The 21,051-nt window shown below is 38.5% G+C and overlaps 1 protein-coding gene across 3 annotated transcripts in view; it reads left to right on the top strand.

Moving 5' to 3' along the window:
• cenpf (centromere protein F) overlaps window positions 1–21,051 on the top strand; it is a 94,445-nt gene that overhangs the window by 28,046 nt on the left and 45,348 nt on the right. For all 3 annotated transcript variants that reach the window (XM_060831467.1, XM_060831468.1, XM_060831469.1), the window contains exons 7-11: window positions 1,820–2,022; window positions 6,786–6,911; window positions 10,039–10,167; window positions 10,545–10,667; window positions 14,268–14,403. In XM_060831467.1, the coding sequence (XP_060687450.1) occupies window positions 1,820–2,022; window positions 6,786–6,911; window positions 10,039–10,167; window positions 10,545–10,667; window positions 14,268–14,403 (717 nt within the window). The remainder of the gene's footprint in view (window positions 1–1,819; window positions 2,023–6,785; window positions 6,912–10,038; window positions 10,168–10,544; window positions 10,668–14,267; window positions 14,404–21,051) is intronic.

The raw sequence follows: 21,051 nt of genomic DNA, 5'->3' as shown, positions 1-21,051 counted from the left end.
ACAGGTTATAGTACGTTACTGTTTGTACTTTTTGTCATTTCCTGGTGTACTACGTAGTAATGCAAAGTCAGCATTTTTATGTTTGTGTTATTTATGTAGCATTGTCTTCCTCTTGACTCAAATACACGAGGGCCTCATGATGATCTATAGTGACCACATCGTCTTGTGTTGGGACTGCTATATACTCCTGTCATTCATCTTGACATGTATCAACCTTTCTTCATCATTATGCCAGCCACAACGTATTTGTTCAGAAATCCTAATTCTTTTTGAAATTAATATTAACATTGTGCCTTATTTGATTTAGTTAATGATTTTCAGTTTCTGGATGATGATTTAAATTGACAGTCATTTTGAACTGTTAATGTTTTGCTATCAATGCAAGAGTGGATGGTCCATAATTTACAGAGAAAAACTGATTTCAATAACAATGAGAAAATTTCACTGGCTAAGTCCTTAAATTAGTCACGAAGCTGTCATGTTATTGGCCAGTTTTAAATTTAACTATGTGATCTTTTCAATGTATGTTATGAACAAGGAGCAGGAGTAAGTCATTCAGCCTTCAAACCTGCTCCATTATTTAACTAGATCATGGCTGATTTGATTTTAACCATAAATTGGAATATCGACCAACATCTGATACCATTCCGCCCCCTTACTTGCAACAAGCTTATCTACTTATACCTTTAAAATACTGAAACGTCAATGTTTCATTACCTTTTCAGAGAGTAAGTTCCTAAAACACGTGGGCCTTTGTGAGAAAATATTTTGCCTCATCTCTTTTACACGCACAACTCCTAATTTTTAAACAGCAACCCATAGTTCTAGATTCTGCCACATTCTCTCAACATCTATCCTGTCAAAATCCTTCAGGATCTCTTACTTAAATTAAGTCGTTTCTTCCTCTTATAAACTCCAGAGGTTGCAGCCTAGCCTATCCAAATCTTTCCTCACAAGACAAAAATATGTATTAGTTGAGTAAGATTCCACTGAACTGCTTCCAACATACTTACAGCCTATCTTAAATAAAGTGATCAATACTGCACACAATACTCAGATGTTGTCTCATCAGTGCTCCATACTGAGGCGTAGCCTCCCTACTTTTCTGTTCAGTTCCATTCATGATAAATAACATTCCATTAGCTTTCCTAATTATTTGCTTTCTTCCACTTTAGCTTTCTGTGATGTAAGCAGTAGGACACTCAGAGTCATCAGTATCTCAGAGCTCTGCAATCTGTCATCATTTTGATAATATGCTTTTTTTATTCTTGCCAAAATTGACGATTTTACATTTTCCCACATTATACTCCCATTTACCAAGTAGTTGGCCACTTATTAAAATAAGGATGAAAGCATAACTGATGAGCCAGCAGTTTAAAAAAATGCCATGTTGTCAATATTTTTATTTAAATTTCTAATTCCATATAAAACATGGCGTGAAATTAGTAAATTCAACAATGGTTCATTTTATTGAATTACCTATACTTGTTTGAAAGATGAAAAGTATTGGCTGACAGAAATTTGTCATTTGTAGAACAATTACAAAATAATGATTTACATATCAGAACAACAGGCTAGAATAATAAATTGAATATAAATTTTGGATCCAACAGACTGAGATATACTGCATTCTATAATTGTACACCCTACTGATGCCCCTGTGTTTTCTGAAATGTTTTGGTACTAGCTGTAATATTGCTCTTGAAGAAAATAGTTTTAAGTGTTGAAATGTTTCAAGCAGAATAAATGATTAATTGTTGGGCTGCAGTTATACTTAATTTGTAGAGTTGATGAAAGGTGTGCACTTTTTGTTTTGAAGACCTGCAAACTAAAGTTTCTGATCTGGAATTACGACTTAAAACTCAGGAGAAAGAAATCAAAAATCATCTGAATAGACTTCATGAAATCCAATTCCAGTTTGATAAAGCTAAAGTAGATCTTTCAGAGAAAGAACAAAAACTCAGTAAGTCCAGAGATGAATTGACCAAGGTAACTGCACAGTGTGAACAAGCCAGTACAAAGGTACAGTAAGATCCATTAATTCACTTTTATGCTAATTTGTCAGACCAGTAAATTCTGTGATTATAATGTAGCTAATTAGTTTAATTTTATTTAGCTTTTAAAATCAATAACTATACATTATTCTTTCATGTACACTACTTGTTTGACATTGAATAATTTTCCATTTTTATGTTTATCTTTTATCTTATGAGAATGTTGCATTGAATGTACTACACTGAACAAGCATTTGATCCAGCTGGCCCATGGCAGCATTTATGCTGGCATGAATCTTGTCCCATCCTCCTCCTCCTAACTATATCAGGAAGTTACATTCTTGTTACAAGATTATCTAGCTATCCCTCCAATGAATCAATTATATTTCCCTCAAATGCTCTTTGTAGTACTGTATTCCACATTCTTCCCATTCTGAGTAAAGAAGGATCTTAATTCCCTGTGGTATTTATTAGTGATTATCTTATACTTTTGATCTCTGGTTTTCTACCTCTTCAGCAGTAGAAACACTTTCTCTTTTTCTACCCGATCAAACCTTTTTTATTATATTAATGATCTCTGTCAGGTCACTCCTCAGCTGTTTTTATAGAGTCATAAAGACCTACAGCATGGAAACAGACCCTCTGGTCCAACTTGTCCATGCCGTCCAGAAATCCCAACTCAATCTAGTCCCAACTGCCAGAACCTGGCCCATATCCCTCCAAACCCTTCCCATTCATATACCCATCCAGATGCATTTTCAATGTTGAAATTGTACTAGCCTCCACCACTTCCTTTGGCAGATCATCCCACATATGTACCACACTCACCCGTATGAAAAAGTTGGGGTCTCTTAGGTCTCTTTTATTATCTTTCCCCTCTCAACCTAAACCTATGCCCTCTGGATATGTATTGGCTCACCTTAGGAAAAAGACTTTGTCTACTTATCCTATCCATGCCCTTCATCATTTTAAAAATCTTTACAAGGTCACCCCTCAGCCTCTGACGCTCCAAGGAAAACAGCCCCAGCCTACTCAATCTCTCCCTATAGCTCAAATCCTCCAACCCTGGCAACATCCTTGTAAATCTTTTCTGAACCCTTTCAAGTTTCACAATATCTTTTCAATAGGAAGGAGGCCAGAATTGCACACAATATTCCAACACTGGCCTAACCAATATCCTGTACAGCCGCAACATGACCTTCCAACTCCTGTACTCAATCTTACTAATTCTGGTATTAACTTTTTAAACTTTTCTTTTTACACAATGATTTTACTGCTTTTGTATTTTTATAATCAGATGACCTGAACAGTATACAGCATTCCAAGTGTTCCCTAATTCAAGTTTAACTTCCCTGACTTTTCAGTTTTTTTCTAGAATTTCTTTTTTCCCAGTGCTTGGTTGCTTTACCTCATGAACCTACTAAAGCTGATTTGCTTAATGTAGTGATTCCTGAGTGTATCCTGTTATAACCAGGTGAGAAGGGGAAGACTACTTTTGCCCTTTTACCACTTGATGTTTGACCGCAACAAGCGGATGAATTCTTTAAAACTATGTCATTTCAGTGTTCAGTTCATTTGTTCGAGACAATTATTCTTGAGTTAGACCAGCAAAATCAAAGTTTTTATTGCAAAAAGTATTAAATGTATAAATACATCGTATTTCCCAATGTGTTTTTCTTAGTTTCATTTTGTCTTTATTCATCTATATAATATTGTTATTGGTTAGTTTGTTGATTTCTAGTGGAATATGTTTCTCCTGATTTTAAAAAACTAGTAAAGTACTGTGGATGTTTGAAATTTGAAATCATATTAGAAAATGCTGGAAATATTTAGCATGTCAGCCAGCATCTGTGAAGAGAGAAATAATTAATTCAGGTATGGAATCTTTGTCTATTTTCTTAGTGATTTATGGGATGTGGGCATCACTGGCTGGCCAGCATTTATTGCCAGTTCCTAGTTGCCTTTGAGAAGGTAATGATGGGCTGACTACTTGAACTGGTGCATTCCATGCTCTGTAGGTATACCCTCAATGCTGTTAGGGAGAGAATGCCAGGATTTATACCAATGGTAGTGAAGGAACAGCGATATGTTTCCAAGTTAGGAGGGGAACATGAAGGTAGTGGTGTTCCAATGTATACACTGGGAGAAAGTGAGGTCTGTAGATGCTGGCGATCAGAGTCGAGTATGTGTTGCTGGAAAAGCATCAAGTATCATTCCTGATGAAGGGCTCCAGCCCAAAACGTTGATTCTCCTGCTCCTTGGATGCTGCCTGACGTGCTATGTGTTTCTTGACTCTAATCTCCAGCATCTGTAGACCTCCCTTTCGCCTAGTTGATTTTAACTTGACTGTGAAGCCTCTTCCAAGGATGCCAACCTTGAAGAAGTTCTCCTATCTCAACAAAGATCTCAGTGAATCTCTCTCTCACTGTACTCCACAAGCCCATTCCTGAGGAAGGGCTCCTGCCTGAAATGTCGATTCTCCTGCTCCTTGGATGCTGCCTGACCTGCTGTGCTTTACCAGTAACACATGCTCGATTATGTATATACTGCCCTTGCCCATCTAGATGTGGTCATGGGTTTGGAAAGTGCTGTCTGAGGATCTTTGATGAATTTCTGCACTGCATCTTGCAGATGATACACACTGATGTTACTGAGCATCAGTGGTGGACGAAGTGGATGCTTATGGATGTAGTGCCAATCAAGTGAGCTGCTTTGTCCTGGATGGTGTCAAGCCTCTTGAGCATTGTTGGAGCTACACTCATCTAGGCAAGTGGGGATTATTACATCACATTCCTGTCTTGTGCCTTGTGGGTGAAGAACAGGCTTTTGGGAATCAGAAGATTAGTTACTTGCCACAGTATCCCTAGCCTCTGGTCTGGTCTTGTAGCCATTGTGTTTGTGATGAATCCAGTTGAGTTTATGATCACCGATTAATTCCTAGGCTGTTGTTAGTATAGATTTTAGTAATGGTTACATCATTGAATGTCAGAAAGTGATGGTTTGATTGTCTCTTATTGATAATGGTCATAGCCTGATATTTGTGTGGTGCAAATGTTACTTGCTACTTGTCTGCCCAAGCCTGCATATTGTCCAGATCTTGTGACATTTGAACGTGGGCTGCAACAGTATCTGAGAAGTCACAAATGGTGCTGAGCATTGTGTAATCATCAGTGAACATCTTCATTCTGACCTTATGATGGAGGTAAGGTCATTGATGAAGAAGCTGTGGATGTTTGGGTTTAGGACAATCCTCGGGAGGTCCTGCAGAGACGTCCCGAAGCTGAGAATCAGTACTCTAAGAGGTCATTAATCTAAACAAAAATCTTTGTTGCTCTCTGCACCGATGCTGTCTGACTGGCTGAGTGCTTTCAGCATTTTCTGTTGTTATTTCAGGTATCTCCTGAACTATTAATCAGTTTTAAACATTACTCTTTATTGTTCTATCTCTTCGTATTTGTTTTTAGTTTATGTTTTCAATTTTCTTCCCATCTTACCAAGTTAGCTTTTCTCCTTCTTATCTCATGCTTATTTGCTTCAAAGTTTAAAAATCACACAACATTAGGTTATAGTCCAACAGGTTCATTTATACGGATCCTGCCTTTGGAAGGCTGCGAGGCTAATATCCAGTCCTCTGCTCCCCGATACCGCTGCCATCTTACCACAACCACCGTGGGCGGCACGGTGGCACAGTGGTTAGCACTGCTGCCTCACAGCGCCTGAGACCCGGGTTCAATTCCCGACTCAGGCGACTGACTGTGTGGAGTTTGCACGTTCTCCCTGTGTCTGCGTGGGTTTCCTCCGGGTGCTCCGATTTCCTCTCACAGTCCAAAGATGTGCGGGTCAGGTGAATTGGCCATGCTAAATTACCCGTAGTGTTAGGTAAGGGGTAAATGTAGGGGTATGGGTGGGTTGTGCTTCGGCGGGTCGGTGTGGACTTGTTGGGCCGAAGGGCCTGTTTCCACACTGTAAGTAATCTAATCTAATCTAATCTAAAATTTGGAAGCACTGGCTTTCGGAGAGCTACTCCTTCATCAGATGGTTGTGGAGAATAAGATTGTAAGATAGAATTTATCGCAAACGTTTACAGTGTGATGTAACTGAAGTTATATATTGAAAAAAGATCTGGATTGTTTGATAAGTCTCATCTTTTAGAATGACTATGTTTGGTTCAGTTCTTTCATATGAAAATCGCAAAACCGTTTTTTAAAATAGTTACATTCTCAAGTGAACTTTAACAATTGATGTCATGTCGGCCCAGATAATGCATTGAAGGTGGGAGCTGCCCTGTGTGAGACTGTCTGTGCCACAACAGTCAGACTGATTCTAATGTAAAAAATGGATTTACAGAATCTTACATGGATTCATGCAGTTTTTGAGCAAAGTAAAATATAATTCTGCAAGTACAAATTCAGGGTGGGGGAGAGATATGGTGTTTTTCACCTGCATTACATGTTATTTATTTTTGCTAGCCCACCTCCACTCTTGTCTGATTGGTGACAGGAAGATTCCAGCCACCATTTTCAGCTAAGAATAGAGGATTTATATAATCAAAAGGCAAAATATTCCATGTCCTGATTTGCTCTAACTGTGAGAACTGTTGTGAAATCAACTTGTCTATCTTTGTAGGTATAAGTAGCATTAAATCAAATAAGAAACCTCAATTTCACATTTTATGCATTATATTCCATAATCTAAACATTTCTTAAATTATTTGCTCTTGGTTGTATTGGTACTAGAATCGATTCCAGAATATAAAAGTTACATCCATATTTTTGTTTCTGGTTTTGTTAGTGTCTGATGGTTGAACAAAAACTGAAGCAGGTATCTGATGAACTGAGTTGTCACAGACAAAATGCTGAAAGTACACGACGCAACATGGAACAGAAGTTAAAAGATAAGGAAAAGGATTTCCAACAGGTGATAACAATGCTCTCGGCATTATTTGAAATCAACACCCGCTAAAGTAAAAGTTTGCATTATGGTTTGAAGACAAAAGCAGTTTATAATATGTATGCAATTTCCATATACTATTGTATCTGATATGTGTGGCTTGGAGTTCACTCATGGAGATGAATTTCTTGAGGCTTTTCTACATCTACCAACCTGACTTGATTAATGTTGCCAAAGTTAGGGTAGCCAAAGGCCTTTTATTTATGCTGTACATCTCTATCACTTTATGTTTCTACATGTATCGCATTCTAAATACATGAATGGTTTGGATGCTATATGCATCCAGTCATGGGTTTGAATGCTGTAAAATCCAGTGCGTGATTTTCCTGCTACCTACTCCTAAGTTGTCTGATATTTTGTGAGGGACGGGAGAGAAGTGGCAGCTAGCACATACTTGGAGCTTTTGAGGTTTTTAAATGAGCAACTAATAGTCCGCATCCTGCCTGTGCCACCATTTTACCTACAATGGGATTGGTCCAGCACTATGCCCATCAGAGGCAATGCTGCACCATCTCCAGATTATGTTTCTTCTTTTGCTTGGTCCATCTGACAGCTCATCATGGCCCTCCACCCTCCTTGCCGGCAACTGCTTTCCTGGCGCTAGCGAGAGCCTGGATTGACCTAATCATCCAAGCTTCTCTTCATTGTTTCTGCCTGTAGTCCCAGCAGTGGCCACTGTTGTTTTGTGATGCTGCTGGGACTACAGAGCTTACATCCTTCCAGCTCTCTGAAGCAAGACTTACCCTCAAGATAGAGCAGAAGTCTTATGGTATAGCAATTAATGCTGATTCTGATCATCAATTGCTAAAGTACAGCCAACAGTATGGTGTGTGTGCTCATTGCTGACTTTCTAGCCGAATGGGGCAGGACCAGAATGATCCGTAAAAACTAGCCATTACGTTGAGATCAAAGATCAAAAAGGGCTCTATTAGCACCTATTTTTGTGGATCTCCTCAATTGTCAAGATCATGTTTATAGTTTGAATAGAAAGTGCACTGGACCGTGCAATTACAAAGGTGTGCACAGGCAAACTAAAAACAACTGGGAACACATAAAACAGGCAAATGTGTATTGATGTTTTGACATCAGTGCCATTTTTTAATTCCACACTGCAGTGTGTGTGCTTCCTTAGCATCACATGTCCCTTCGTACCATTGAATTTACAAAATCTTCCCTTGCAAACCCACCCCACCCAAGTGTTATCCAAAGGGATCAGCAACCAGTTGATAATTAGTTGCTGGATCTTTTGTTCTGGATGGTCCTGAAGAAGGGCTACACCCAAAACGTTGACTTCTCCACCTCCTGATGCTGCCTGACTTGCTGTGTTCTTCCATCCAGCATTGATTCCAGCATCTGCAACTTTTTTGTCTCTAACAAAGGATGATTTCTTCTCGCTGCTAATGCACTGTCTGAGTTTTGGGGGCTTTTCCGTAATTGTTTAAAACTTCAATAGTTCAGAGTGGTGTGTCAAGAACTGAAGTATATCTTTGCCTTAAACACTAGTGCACAAAATTCTAGGCACGAATAACCTAGTGGAGCTTCATCTGGCATTGAGCATGACTGGAGAGTGGACAGAGCAGGGCTAGTTTCTAGAATTGAAAGGAAGTGGGGAAACAATTGTCCTCAGTGATGTATCTTCTCAAAGTGGTCATCATTATTCCCTCATTGCAGAACAAAACATGCAGGTGGGTGCTGCTTCTTCTCTTCACTCTCAGACCGCTCCATTAATTCCCATTGCTTTTTGTTTGTGCTATTTTCTCCCTCAAACAAAATGGATATGGATTATTCAGTGACTTGTAACATGTTTGGGTGATTGTTATGGTTTAAAAATAGACATGACCTTCTCAAGTGTGGTGGCCAACAGGCAACAAATTCTGGCTTTGTCCTTGATAAGATGGTGGTGAGCTGCTGCCTTGAAATTCTGCTTTCCATATGATGTAGGCACTATAAGCTTCCAGATTTTGTCCCAGTGACAGTAAAGGAATGGGCCAAGTCAGGGTGGTGTGTGCCTTGGAAAGAAACTTTCAGGTAGTGGGGTTCCCATGTATCTGTTCCCTGTAATTCTAGGCAATCCAGACCAGAGATTTGGAATATGCTGTTGAAGGAGTCTTTTTGAATTAGTTCAGTACATCTTGGAGATGCTACACTTTGCTGTTAATTTATGTCAGTGGTGGAGGGAATGAATGTGGAAGGTCCTAAATGGAGTGCCAGTCAAGCTGGTTGCTTTCTCCTCGGTGATGCTGACCTTCAAAGGTGTGGTTGGAGCTGCACTCAATCAGGCAAGTGGAGATCATTCAGTGAAACTCCTGACTCATGCCTGGGCAGGGTTTGAAGAGTCAGGAAGTTCACTATTCATTGCTTAATTTTCAGTCTCTAATCTGCTCTTGTAGCTGTAGTATCAATCTGACGGATCCAGTGTAGTTTCTGATCAATGGTAACTGCAAGAAATGTTAATGCCATTGAATGTTAAGGAGAAATGGTTATATTCTCTCATGTTGGAGATGGTCAACGCTTTGCACTTTTGCAGCATGAATATTACCTGCCACTTAAGAGTCCAAGTCTGGATGTTGTCCAGTTTTCCTGCAGTTTGACGTGGGCTACTTCAGTATCTGAACTTTGCTATCATCAACAAGCATGCCCACCTCTGATCTTATGGTGGATGGAAAATGATTAATGAGGCAACTGAAAATCATTGGGTCTGACAGTCTTGGGATGCAATGATAGTGCCCCTACCTCTAAACCAGGAGACCCAGATTCAAATCCCACCTGCTCCAGAGGTGTGGAATAATATTTCCAAAGAGCTTGAATAGAAGGTATCTAACTTAAGAAATTCATTGGGCTCTTGTGGCACAGTGGCAGTGTCCCTACCTTTTTGGGCTGGAACATCTGTTCAAGTCTCACTAACAACTGCTTCAGTGATATTTTGCGCTTGTGATAATTGACCTCCAACAACCACAACAATCTTCCTTTGTACTAGATATGATTTAAATGAATGAAGAGATTTCACCCTAGTTCCCAAAGCTCCAGCTTTGCCAGGGCTCCTTTATATAGATGTATGTGTATACTTAATCTCTAAATTTTATATCTTTCATAGGAGCTTTCTCATCAACAACACTCCCTGCAGAGCCTGGACCAACAATTCAACCAAATGAAAAATAAGCTGAACCAGGAGTTACAGCAAGCTAAAAATGATTATAATGGTCTACAGTTGGAGAGTGATAAAGTATGTAATTTTGGACTCAACTCAGGTGTCTAATGTGTACAACTTGCAGTGTTGAACCATCTGAATGAATGCACTTAAAAACAAATTTAGACTCGTTTGCTCAACTTTTAAGCAGTAACTCTAACAATGTCTGGATATTGAATTCCTCTGTTATGCTTCAAAAGAAATGTGAGCTATGATTCAAACTACATGCAAATTTCTCATTTTGGTGCACAAAGTGTTTGAGAACTGGGATTTACAGTCCATTCATTATAATGTCCATTCAATAAGGTTTAATTACTTTCAAATTAAGAAAACTGATCTTATAAAATATTTTCATTTAATTTAAGGATAAAAAATGATCAAAAGGCTTTTAACATTTGAAATTTTAATTACAGGTAACAGCACACAAACAAAAACTAGAAAGAGAACTGGATGAAATCAAGCAACAATTATCTCGTTCTAACCAAATGCTAAAGGAAAATCAGACAAAGGAAAATGACTTGAAAAAAAAACTCGAAGTAAGATTTAGTAAGGAATTCAAACTTTTTTGGAAGAATGAACATTCTGCTTGGCATTTTAGTTTATTGAATGAGTGTGCACTTCCCTTTTCTCAATGAATGTTCTTACACTGTTTCATATATAGAAGCTAGACAGCATTCAAAGAATGAGGCAGACTATATCATTGATATTCAATATACCTGTCATATCAATGGTAACTTGCTTTTAAACAGAGTCTTGGGGCAGAAAACACTCTAGGTATATCACTGAGGCTTGAGGAAAAATTACTCTGAACCAAAGGACTTTAGAAAGTTATAATGCTTAAAGGATGGCAGACACTTGGAGATGCTTAAAGGATAGCAGCCTCAACTGGATTTGAAATGTTAACTCTATTTTCTCTCCAAAGATGCTGCCAGACCTGCTGAGATTCTCCAGGCGTCTCATTTTTTTTGTTTCAGATTTCTAGCATTTGCTTTCTTATAATTTTACCTCAATGCCTAGCCAGCTACAGGGGCAGGCAGAAAAGGATAGATACTGCATAAGAGACTAAGTCAGGAACAGAGCATTTGGTTGTGCAAGTGGGGGGGTTGTCAGGCTTGGAGGTTGTGAAGAAATGAAGAGATAATTCTATATAAGGTTAACATGTAAAATTTTGAGCAATGATAGGGCAAGAGAACTAATGTAAGGTATGGAGGGCCAGGGTAATTGATGAATAGGACGATGCAAATTACTGCATTTTGCATGAGCCAAAACTTCAAAGTGAAGAATAGGTATCTCATAAGAGTAGAGTCGTAGATCATATAACATGAATACAGACCCTTTAGTCCAACCAGTCCACACCGACCATGTTCCCAAAATAAACTAGTCCCACCTGCCTGCTCTTGGCCCATATCTCACCAAACCTTTATTATTCATGAACTTATTCAAATGTCTTTTAAATGTAACTGTACATACATCCAGCACATTCTCTGGCAGTTTCGCACACTCATTACTCTCTGTCTAAAAGAAATAGTTGCTTATGTCATTTTTAAATCTTTTTCCTCTCACCTTAAAAATATGCCTCCTAGTTTTGATCTTCCCACCCTATCATTCACCTTATCTAGGCACTTGATGATTTCATAGAAACTTGGTGCAGGAGTAGGCCATTTGGCCTTTGAGCCTAAACTACCATTCAATATGATTATGGCTGATCATGCAATTTCAGTATCACATTCCTACTTTCTCCCCATACTCCTTGAACCCTTTAGCTGCAAGGAACACATCCAGCTCCCTCTTAAATATATCTAACAAATTGGCCCCAACAGATTTCTGTGGTAGAGAATTCTACTGGTTCACCACTCTTGAATGAAGAAATTCTTCCTCATCTCCATCCTGAATGGCTTACTCTTTATTCTTAGACTGTGACCCCTAGTTCTGAACTTCCCCAACATCAGGAACATTCTCCCTGCATCTAACCTGTCCAGTCCCATCAGGATTTATATATTTCTATCAGATCCCTCTCATTCTCCTACATTCCAACAAATACAAGGCCTATTGATCTAATCTTTCTTCATATTTCAATCCTGCCATCCTGGGAATCAGTCTGATGAAGCTTCACTGGACTTCCTCAATAGCAAGAATATCTTTCCTAAGAATAGAAGACCAAATCTGCACACGATTCCCAATGTGTGGCCTCACTAAGATCCTGTATAACTGCAGCAAGACATCCCTACTGCTATATCCAAATCCTCTTGCTATGAAGGCCACCATGCTATTAGCCTTTCTCTCTGCCTACTGCATTTGCATGCCAACCTTCAGCGACTGTTGCACCACGACAACCAAGACTTCTTGCATCTTGCCTTTCTCAAAACCCCACCATTCATGTAATCTGCCTTCCGATTTTTGTGACTGAAATAGCTAACCTCACATTTATCTACATTATATAACTACCTGCCCACTCAGCCAGTGTGTCCAAGTCACCCTGCAGCCTCTTAACATCCTCCTTAAGCATACACTGCCACTTAGCTTAGTGTCATCTGCAGATTTGAAGATATTGAATTCAATTCTTTCGTCCAAATCATTAAAGTATATTGTGAACAGCTAGGGTCCTAGACTGAACCCTGCAATATCCCATTCGTCACTGACTGCCGCTCTAACTCTCTGCTTCCTGTTTGCCAACCAGTTCATTATCCATGTCCAAACATTACTTCAGATGCTATGACCATTCATTTTTCTGACTAACCTCTTGTGTGGAACCTTGTCAAAAACATTTCGAAAGTCCGGATACTCAAAACTCACTGATTCACCCATGTCCACTCTACTGGTCACATCCTCAAAAACAAATTATCAAGCATGATTTCCCTTTAGTGAATCCATGCTCATTTGGAGTTTTTCTGTCACCAAATGCTCAGTTATTATATCCTTCATAACTGACTCTGGAATTTTCCCCACCATTGATGTCAGGCTAACCAGCCAATAATTCCCTGTTTTCTCTCTTCCTCCTTTTTTAAAACGTGGGATTACATTAGCTACCCTCTATTCCATTGGAACTCTTCCAGTGTCTGTAGAATGCTGGAAAGTGGTCACCAATGTGTCTGCTATTTCTAGGTCCACTTCCTTAAGTACTCTAGGATGGAGAGCATCAGGTCTTGGGGACTTACCAGGTTTTAATCCCTTCAGTTTCTCTAAAGCATTTCCTGACTAATCAGGATTTCTTTAAGTTCCTCCTTCATACTTGATTTTCTGTCCCCTAACATTTCTAGAATGTTATTTGTTTCCTCCTTTGTGAAGATGGATCCAAAGTATTTATTCAACTGGTATGTCATCTCTTTGTTGTCCATTATGAATTCACCTGTTTCTAACAGATTTGCCAGTCGTTTTCACTTAACATATCTTTCAAAGCTTTTGTAGTCAGTTTTTATGTCTTCTGCGAGCTTACTTTTATATTCTATCGTTCCTTTTGCAAATTAACCCCTTTGTCCTCCTCTGCTGAATTTTAAATTTCTCCAGTCCTCAGGTTTGCTCCTTATTCTGGCTTTAACACTATCCCTGATTTCCTTTATTAGCCATGGTCGAGTCATCTTGCCTGTTTTACCCTTAAGCCAGACAGGGATGTACATTTGTTAAAGTTCATCCATGTGCTCTTTAAATGCCTGCCATTGCCTATCCACAGTGTCAACCCTTTAGGTATCCTTGGCTAGCTTACCCTAGCCAATGCATGCGTCATAGCATCAAAGTTAGGACCCTAGTCTCAGCTTTAATTGTGTCTCTCTTGATCTTACTGAAGAATTCTACCTTATTATGGTCAGTATTTCCCAAAGGATCTTGCACCACAATGTTGTTAATTAATCCTCTCATTGCACAATAACCTTAACAAACCACAAAAAATGTCATTGAAGAGCATTAGAGTGTTTGAGTTTGGAAATGACCTGTTGGTGGTGGTTTGAGTGGCAAATGAATTAGGCATGGTAGAAGCTAGAGGTCTTACTTTTTTTTGCTTTTATTTCCTTTGGGAGAAACTGAATAGGAACAGTTATCAGTGACCATTTTCTTTTACACACTTCACATTTTTAAATTTAGCTATTTATTCACATTATCAATTTAAATCAAATCAAATTTTGCAAACAATTTTCTAATTACAGAGTACTCAGGAAGAAAGAAACTGCTTGAGCAACAAGCTTAGTCAGAATTCTACACAAATTCACCAACTGGAAGACGAATTGAAGAAGACCAAACAGGATTTTAACCGCTCTTGGAATTTTGGGGAAGAGATGAAAAGTAAACTCTTTAACCAGTATCTTTATACAATATGCAAATATTAGCAAAACTGATTAACTGCTATAATTTCGTGTTGAACTAAATTTTAAAAACAGTTCCTTTAAAATCTGGTGTGTTGTAGGGGATAGATATCACTGGTTTAGCAATCTAAGAAGAAGTGTGCCAAATGAAAATGTGGTAAATGAAAATTATGTTCCCATATGTAAACAAATAATAAGGGTGGGCTACGCTCCTGATCTATAATTTTTACATGAAAAACCAACTGAGTGCCTTGAACCTAGTTGGCCTCATAATCCTTCTGTCTTTAAGAAGAGTTGGTGAAAAGACAAAGCAGGTAAGGTAATAAAACATAAGATCCGTTCTCATTAATATATTGATCTCAAATTTGAAGAGCCAGATATAGACTCAATTTAAATGGAGTGAAGAAACAGCAAAAAGGCAGCAAAGGCAATTAAAGGCCACAAACCAGAAATGACAATGTAGGGCATGGTTAAGTGGCGAGGCTGTTTCTGGATATTGCCACTGACCTTGAATCGATCTGTCTACTGATGTCAAGTGATCTCTGGCATTGGTTTCTCCTTTTACCATGGCAGATTAAATCTGGAGTTGCAATAGTGATATGAGCAAGCAGATAGGCAAACATTCAGGTTGATGTATTCACCTTCTCCAAACTGGGAATTAAAAAGCTGTAGAACTTCTTCACTTTTAATTCAAATTTTTGTAAAGGAAAATGAAAGCATGACTGTATTGGATAGTGGCTAAAATGGATGTGCCCAAAATTCTTAGAAAAGCACGAATTTTAAATAATTAGTTTTTAATCAGAGTGGAGAAATTTGGCATTCCCTGAACATAAGTTTAATTTCTCCAGATCACTGGGGATGACTAGCAATAATTATGAAGCTAGTATGACATTAAAAACCTGGTTACACATTGTTTAAGATGGTTTAACATTTTTCATGGGTTTTTACAGCAAAACTAATTGTGTTAAGAATGGAAATTCCTATTATGATTGCTTGGGGTTAGAGGTCCTTTGGAATCTCTCCACTGCAGCCTATGGGCAAGCGTAGCATCATCGACAGTAACAGTCTTTCTCTTGCCTTATTTTGCAATTTTACTTTATTCATTCGTGGGATGTGGGCATCACTGGCCAGCCAGCATTTATTGCCAATCCCTCCTTGTCCTTGAACTGCTGCAGTACATGTGTTGCAGGTTGACCCACCAGGCTCTTCGGGACGTAATTCCAGGATTTCGTCCCAGGCACAATGGCAATATATATCCAAGTTAGGGTGGTGAGTAGCTTGGAGGAGAGCTTGAAGGTGGAGATGTTTCCATCTTTCTGCTGCCCTGTCTTTCTAGATGGAAGTGGTCATGGATTTGTAAGGTGGTATTCTAAGAATCTTTGGTGAATTTCTGCAGTGAATCTTACAGATAGTACACACAGCTGCCACTGAGCATTGGTGGTGATGGGAGTGGATACTTGAAGAAGTCATGCATTGTCCTGGGTGATGTCAAGCTTCTTGAATGTTGTTGGACTGGATCATGCTTCTGACTTGTGCCTTGTAGAGGGTGGACAGGCTTTGGGGAGTCAGGAGGTGAGTTACTTACCACATTATTCCTAGTGACTCTAGGTATGATTCCATGGGTATGACTATGTCATGCTGTTGGTTAACTAGTCTGTGAGCCAGCGCTCCCAATTATGACACTAGCTGCCAGATATTGGTAAGGAGGACTTTGCAGGGTCGACAGGGCTGTTTCTTCCCTTGTCTTTCCTGATGCCACCTGCTCCACTTAGTTTCATTTTTTTTTGTTGAGACTTGCAATCATTGATACAACTGAGTGGCTTGTTCAGCCATTTCAAATGGCATTTGAGAGTCAACCACATTTCCGTGACTCTGGAATCCAATGTTGGCCAGACCAGGTAAGAATTGCCGGAATGATAGTAGTGAGCCAGATTGATTTTTCTGACAAATCAACGATCATCGGTAGATTCTTAATTCCAGATTTTTAAAAATTGCATTCAAATTCCACCATCTGCTGCACTGGGATTTGAACTTGGGTCCCCAAAACATTACCTGAGTTTCTGGATTAATACCAGTACTAGTTATGGATGATTTCCCAATCAATTCAATAGAATATTATTCCAATATCAACTTTAGAATAATACTCAGAACAGGACTTATGGAATAAAGAAAATAATAGTTTTAGGGTTGGTTACAAAATATATGAACTAATATTTATGCTAATTATTTATAAAGAAATAGGAGTAGGAAATTTTGGCCTCATGAGCCTGTTTCCCTCTTCAATAAGATCATGATTGATTTGATTATGGCCTCAACACCATTTTATTCTCTACGCCCATGTTACTTGATTGCCTTGTAAGTCAAAACTTTAACAAAATCAGCCTTGAATATCTGTAGCGTCAAGGGATTCCAGTGCTTTCTTGATGTAGAAAATTTCAAATGTCCGTGATATTTCCAAATCTCATTTGGCTGCTCACCATCACATTCTCAGTGGCAACTAGGCATGGGTTAGCCCAGCCGACAATGCCTACATTCCATGAATGAATAAATGAATATAAGTTGAAAGAAAAATACTAAAAACATTGGAGAAACTCAGCAAAGCTAGCAGCATCTGTCGAGAGAGAAAAAAACAACTAATGTTTCTAGTCCTGTGTCCATCCCCTTCCTGTCAGTTTTATTTAACTGACTAAACGTTTTCCAATGTGCTCTGTATAAATGGTTCTCAACATGACTCATAAGCTGAGGCATGGTGAGGGTGGGAATAGTTAAACATCAACATGAGGTTCCTTTGCCCTTTTTTTTTTATGACCTTATGCAGTAAAACATTATTGGGTCAGAAGAAAATGTTAGGTATTTACCAAGAAATTATTTTCCAACTCGATTCTACTAGGTTGTCCACAGCCAAGCTGTTTGAGGAGAGCTACAATACTGGTATTGATTGGGGCTAATCTGCATGGTCATGTGCGAGGAAAATTGTGTCTCACAAACTGGATTAAATTTTTTAGTGAAGTAACCAAAAAGATTGAGGGCAGAGCAGAAGACGTTATTTACTTAGATTTTAGTAAAGCATTTGATAAGGTTCTGCATGATAGATTAATTAGTAAATTTGGATCATACGGGATTCAGTGTGAGCTTGCCAATTATTACAAAACAGGCTTTGTGGTAGGAGTCAGAGGATGGTTGTCGAGGATTACTTTTTTGGACTGGAGGCCAGTGACCAGGGGTGTTCCACAGGGATTGGTATTGGGTCCACTTTTGTTTGTCATTTATATCAATCACTTGAATGAGAATAAAAGAGGCATGATAAGTAAATTTTCAGATGACACCAAAAATTGGTGGAATAATGGACAGTGAAGAAAGTTGTCTAAGACCATAAAGAAATCTTGATTGATTGGGTCACTGGACTGAAGAGTAGCAGACGGAGTTTAATTTGGATAAATATGAGATATTGCACTTTGATAATAAAAAAAGAAAGGACTCATACAAAATTAATGATAGACCCTGGGTAGTGTTGTAGAACAGAGAGGCCTAGGGGTTCAGGTATACAATTCTTTGAGATTTATGTCACAGGTAGACAGAGTGGTTAAGAAGACATTTAGCACACTTGCCATCATTGTTCAGAACTTTGAATATAAGAAGTGGAATGTCATGTTGAGGTTAAACAGGATGTTGGTGAGGCCTCTTATGGAGTATTGTGTGTAATTCTGGTCACCCTGTTAGAGGAAAGAGATTATTAAACTGGAGAGGGTTCAGAAAAGATTTACTAGGATGTTGCTGGATATAGAGGGTTTGAGATATAAGAATAGACTGGAAAGACTGGGACTTTTTTCACTGGAGCGTGGGAGATTGAGGGGTGACCTTACCGAGGTTTGTGAAATCATGAGGGGCATAGATAAGGTGAATGACCAGGGTTGTTTACCTAGGGTGGGAGAGTTCAAAACGATGGGGCATATTTTTAACGTGAGAGGAGCAATATTTAAAAAGGACATGAGGGGCAAATTTTTGCATAGAATCGTTCATGTATGGATGCAGGTACAGTTACAACATGTAAAAGACGTTTGGATAAGTTCATAAATAGGAAAGGTTTGGAGGGATATGGACCAAGCGCAGGCAGATGGGACTCGTTTAGTTTGGTAATATGGTTGGTGTGGACTAGTTGGACTTAAGGGTCTGTTTCCATGCTATATAACTCTGACTTGATAAGAAATTCAGCCTTTTATCCATCTCAATACAAAAGTCCTTTTTCTGAAATTACTCCCCGTTTAAATTCCCTTACAATGAAAATGTCCTTTCCGTTTCCATGCTTGTTAAGCTCCTTTAGAATTTAATAGGTCACCTCATTCTTATAAACTCCAAAAACCATGGATCTAACATTATCACTTCATTCTATGTATCAACCTAACAAGTTCTGAATTGTCTCAATGTAAGTTTATTTCTCCTTAAATCCAGAGTGCATACTGTACTCTAGATTTGATCTCACAACAGTTATGACAACACTTTCCTCCTTTTATGCTTCAGTTCCTTTTTCAGTAAAGATCAAAATTCTTTTTGTATATCTAATTTGTATTGTACCTGGCTTCATATTTCACTGTCTTATAATCTTAATAATCTCCTCCTATGATGAAGAGAGAATTTAATTGGGCAAGAGGGAAGTTAAGATTGCAGATACTTTCCACTCTGGAAACTTGCAAAGCTATCTCCATCAGAGCTCTGCAGACTACAGTAGTTGCTGTTGCCCTCAGGCATTTAATGTGGATGCTTTTCTGGAAAGAGGTGACATGGTGCTGTCCCGCCAATGGGCAAGATCCCCATCAACCCCTCCTACTTTCTGATGTTCTCGCCACTTACTTTTCCATTTGCCAATCCTGGATCCATAATAATAGATTGCTCCCGCAACACTGAGTTCTTCTAATCAATGTATGCTTTTCATTCAATTTGATAACATCCTTAACTTTTTCATTTAGCTATGAATGGTTTGCCCTTCTCAGATGTTGATTTCTCAATGAAATGCATCTTTGTTGGGAGTAATGAACTGACCTCTTGAAATGCCAACCATTACTTAACCATCTTAAATCTTAACCTATTTTTCCTCATCTATATACACAGTCCATCTTTTATATTATGGTATAATTCATTTATTTAAGTTTCAGCCATGAGTTTCAGACCTAAATTTCTCATTTGAAACTGAACATAAAATTCTATTATAGGATCACTCTTTCTCTGAGGAGCCTTTATAAGAATATAAAATTAGAAGCCCTGTCCACCAATTAATACAGTCACAGCTGATCTCATCTTGGCCTAAATTCCACTTTCTTGCCCGCTGTCCATAACCCTTCAATTCATTACTAATTACTGTTTATCTCCTCCTTAAATTTACTCAATGTCCCAGCATCCTCTACACTCTAGAGCAATGAATTCCATAACATCACTGCCCTTTGAAAGAAGTAATTTTTCCTCCTCTCTTTTAATTTTGCTCCCCATATATACTGAAACAATGATCTCTCATTCTAGATTGCCCCATGTAAGGAAACACTTTATCTATGTTTACTTTATCAATACTGTTTAACATCTTGTGTATCTCAATTAGATCTCTTCTTATTCATTTAAACTCCAAAGAATACACCTAAACTGCTCAATCTTTCTTTTTAAGAATCCCTCATCTGTGGAATCAATCTGGTGAACTTCCTCTGAACTGCCTCTAGTGCAGCTATGTCTCTTCTCAAGGAGACCAATATTGTATGCAAATCTCAAGGTGCGGTTTCACTAGTTCCGTATACAGTTGCAGCAATACTTCTCTACTTTTATATTTTCTTTTAGCAATAATTGCTAAAATTCCATTTAACTTGTTTATTACCTGCTGTACCTGCAGGTGATTTTCTGTGATTTTTGCATGTGGGCACCCAGATCCCTCTGCACTGAAGCACTCTGATATTTGTCTCCACTTGGATAATAAGTTGTTTTTCTATTCCTCTGATCAAAATGGATAACTTCACACTCATCCATATTAAACCTATCTGCCAAATTTTGATCCCTATACCTAAACTATCCATATTTCATTTGTAAATTTCTTAATTGCAATCTACTTTCCCACTAATTTTTAGTGTTATCTGCAATTGGTTTCTACAATACTTTGTATCCCTGAATTCAAGTCATGAATGTAGATTGTAAGTAGTTGGGGCTCAAACACCAAACCGTATGGTACCCCAATAATTACATCTTGCTGACCAGAAAAAAACAATTTATCCTGCCTCTCTGCTTTCTGATGACTACTGAATCCTCTATCCAAGTGAATAAATTATTCAAACCCTTGTGATCCTACCTTGTGTAGTATTTTTTGTGGGGTATCTTATCAATTACCTTCTGACAGTCCAAAATACCACATCACCAGCATCCCCATTATGCATCTTGCTCAACGAACTCAAGCAAATTAGTCAAACATAATTTACCCTTCATAAAACCATGCTAACTCTGATGGATTGTGTTTTGACTTTCCAAATGTCTTTGTTATTACTTTCTTAATAATGGATTCTGACAATTTCCTGATAACACAAGTTAAACTAACTAGTCTATAGTTCCTACTTTCTGCCTCCCCCTCCCTCTTTGAATAAAGATGTTATTTTCGCATTTT

Source organism: Hemiscyllium ocellatum, chromosome 10 (assembly GCF_020745735.1).
Source record: "Hemiscyllium ocellatum isolate sHemOce1 chromosome 10, sHemOce1.pat.X.cur, whole genome shotgun sequence".
Lineage (NCBI taxonomy): Eukaryota > Metazoa > Chordata > Chondrichthyes > Orectolobiformes > Hemiscylliidae > Hemiscyllium > Hemiscyllium ocellatum.
Note: the sequence above shows the minus strand (reverse complement) of the source record. Positions and strands in the feature narration are given on the sequence as shown.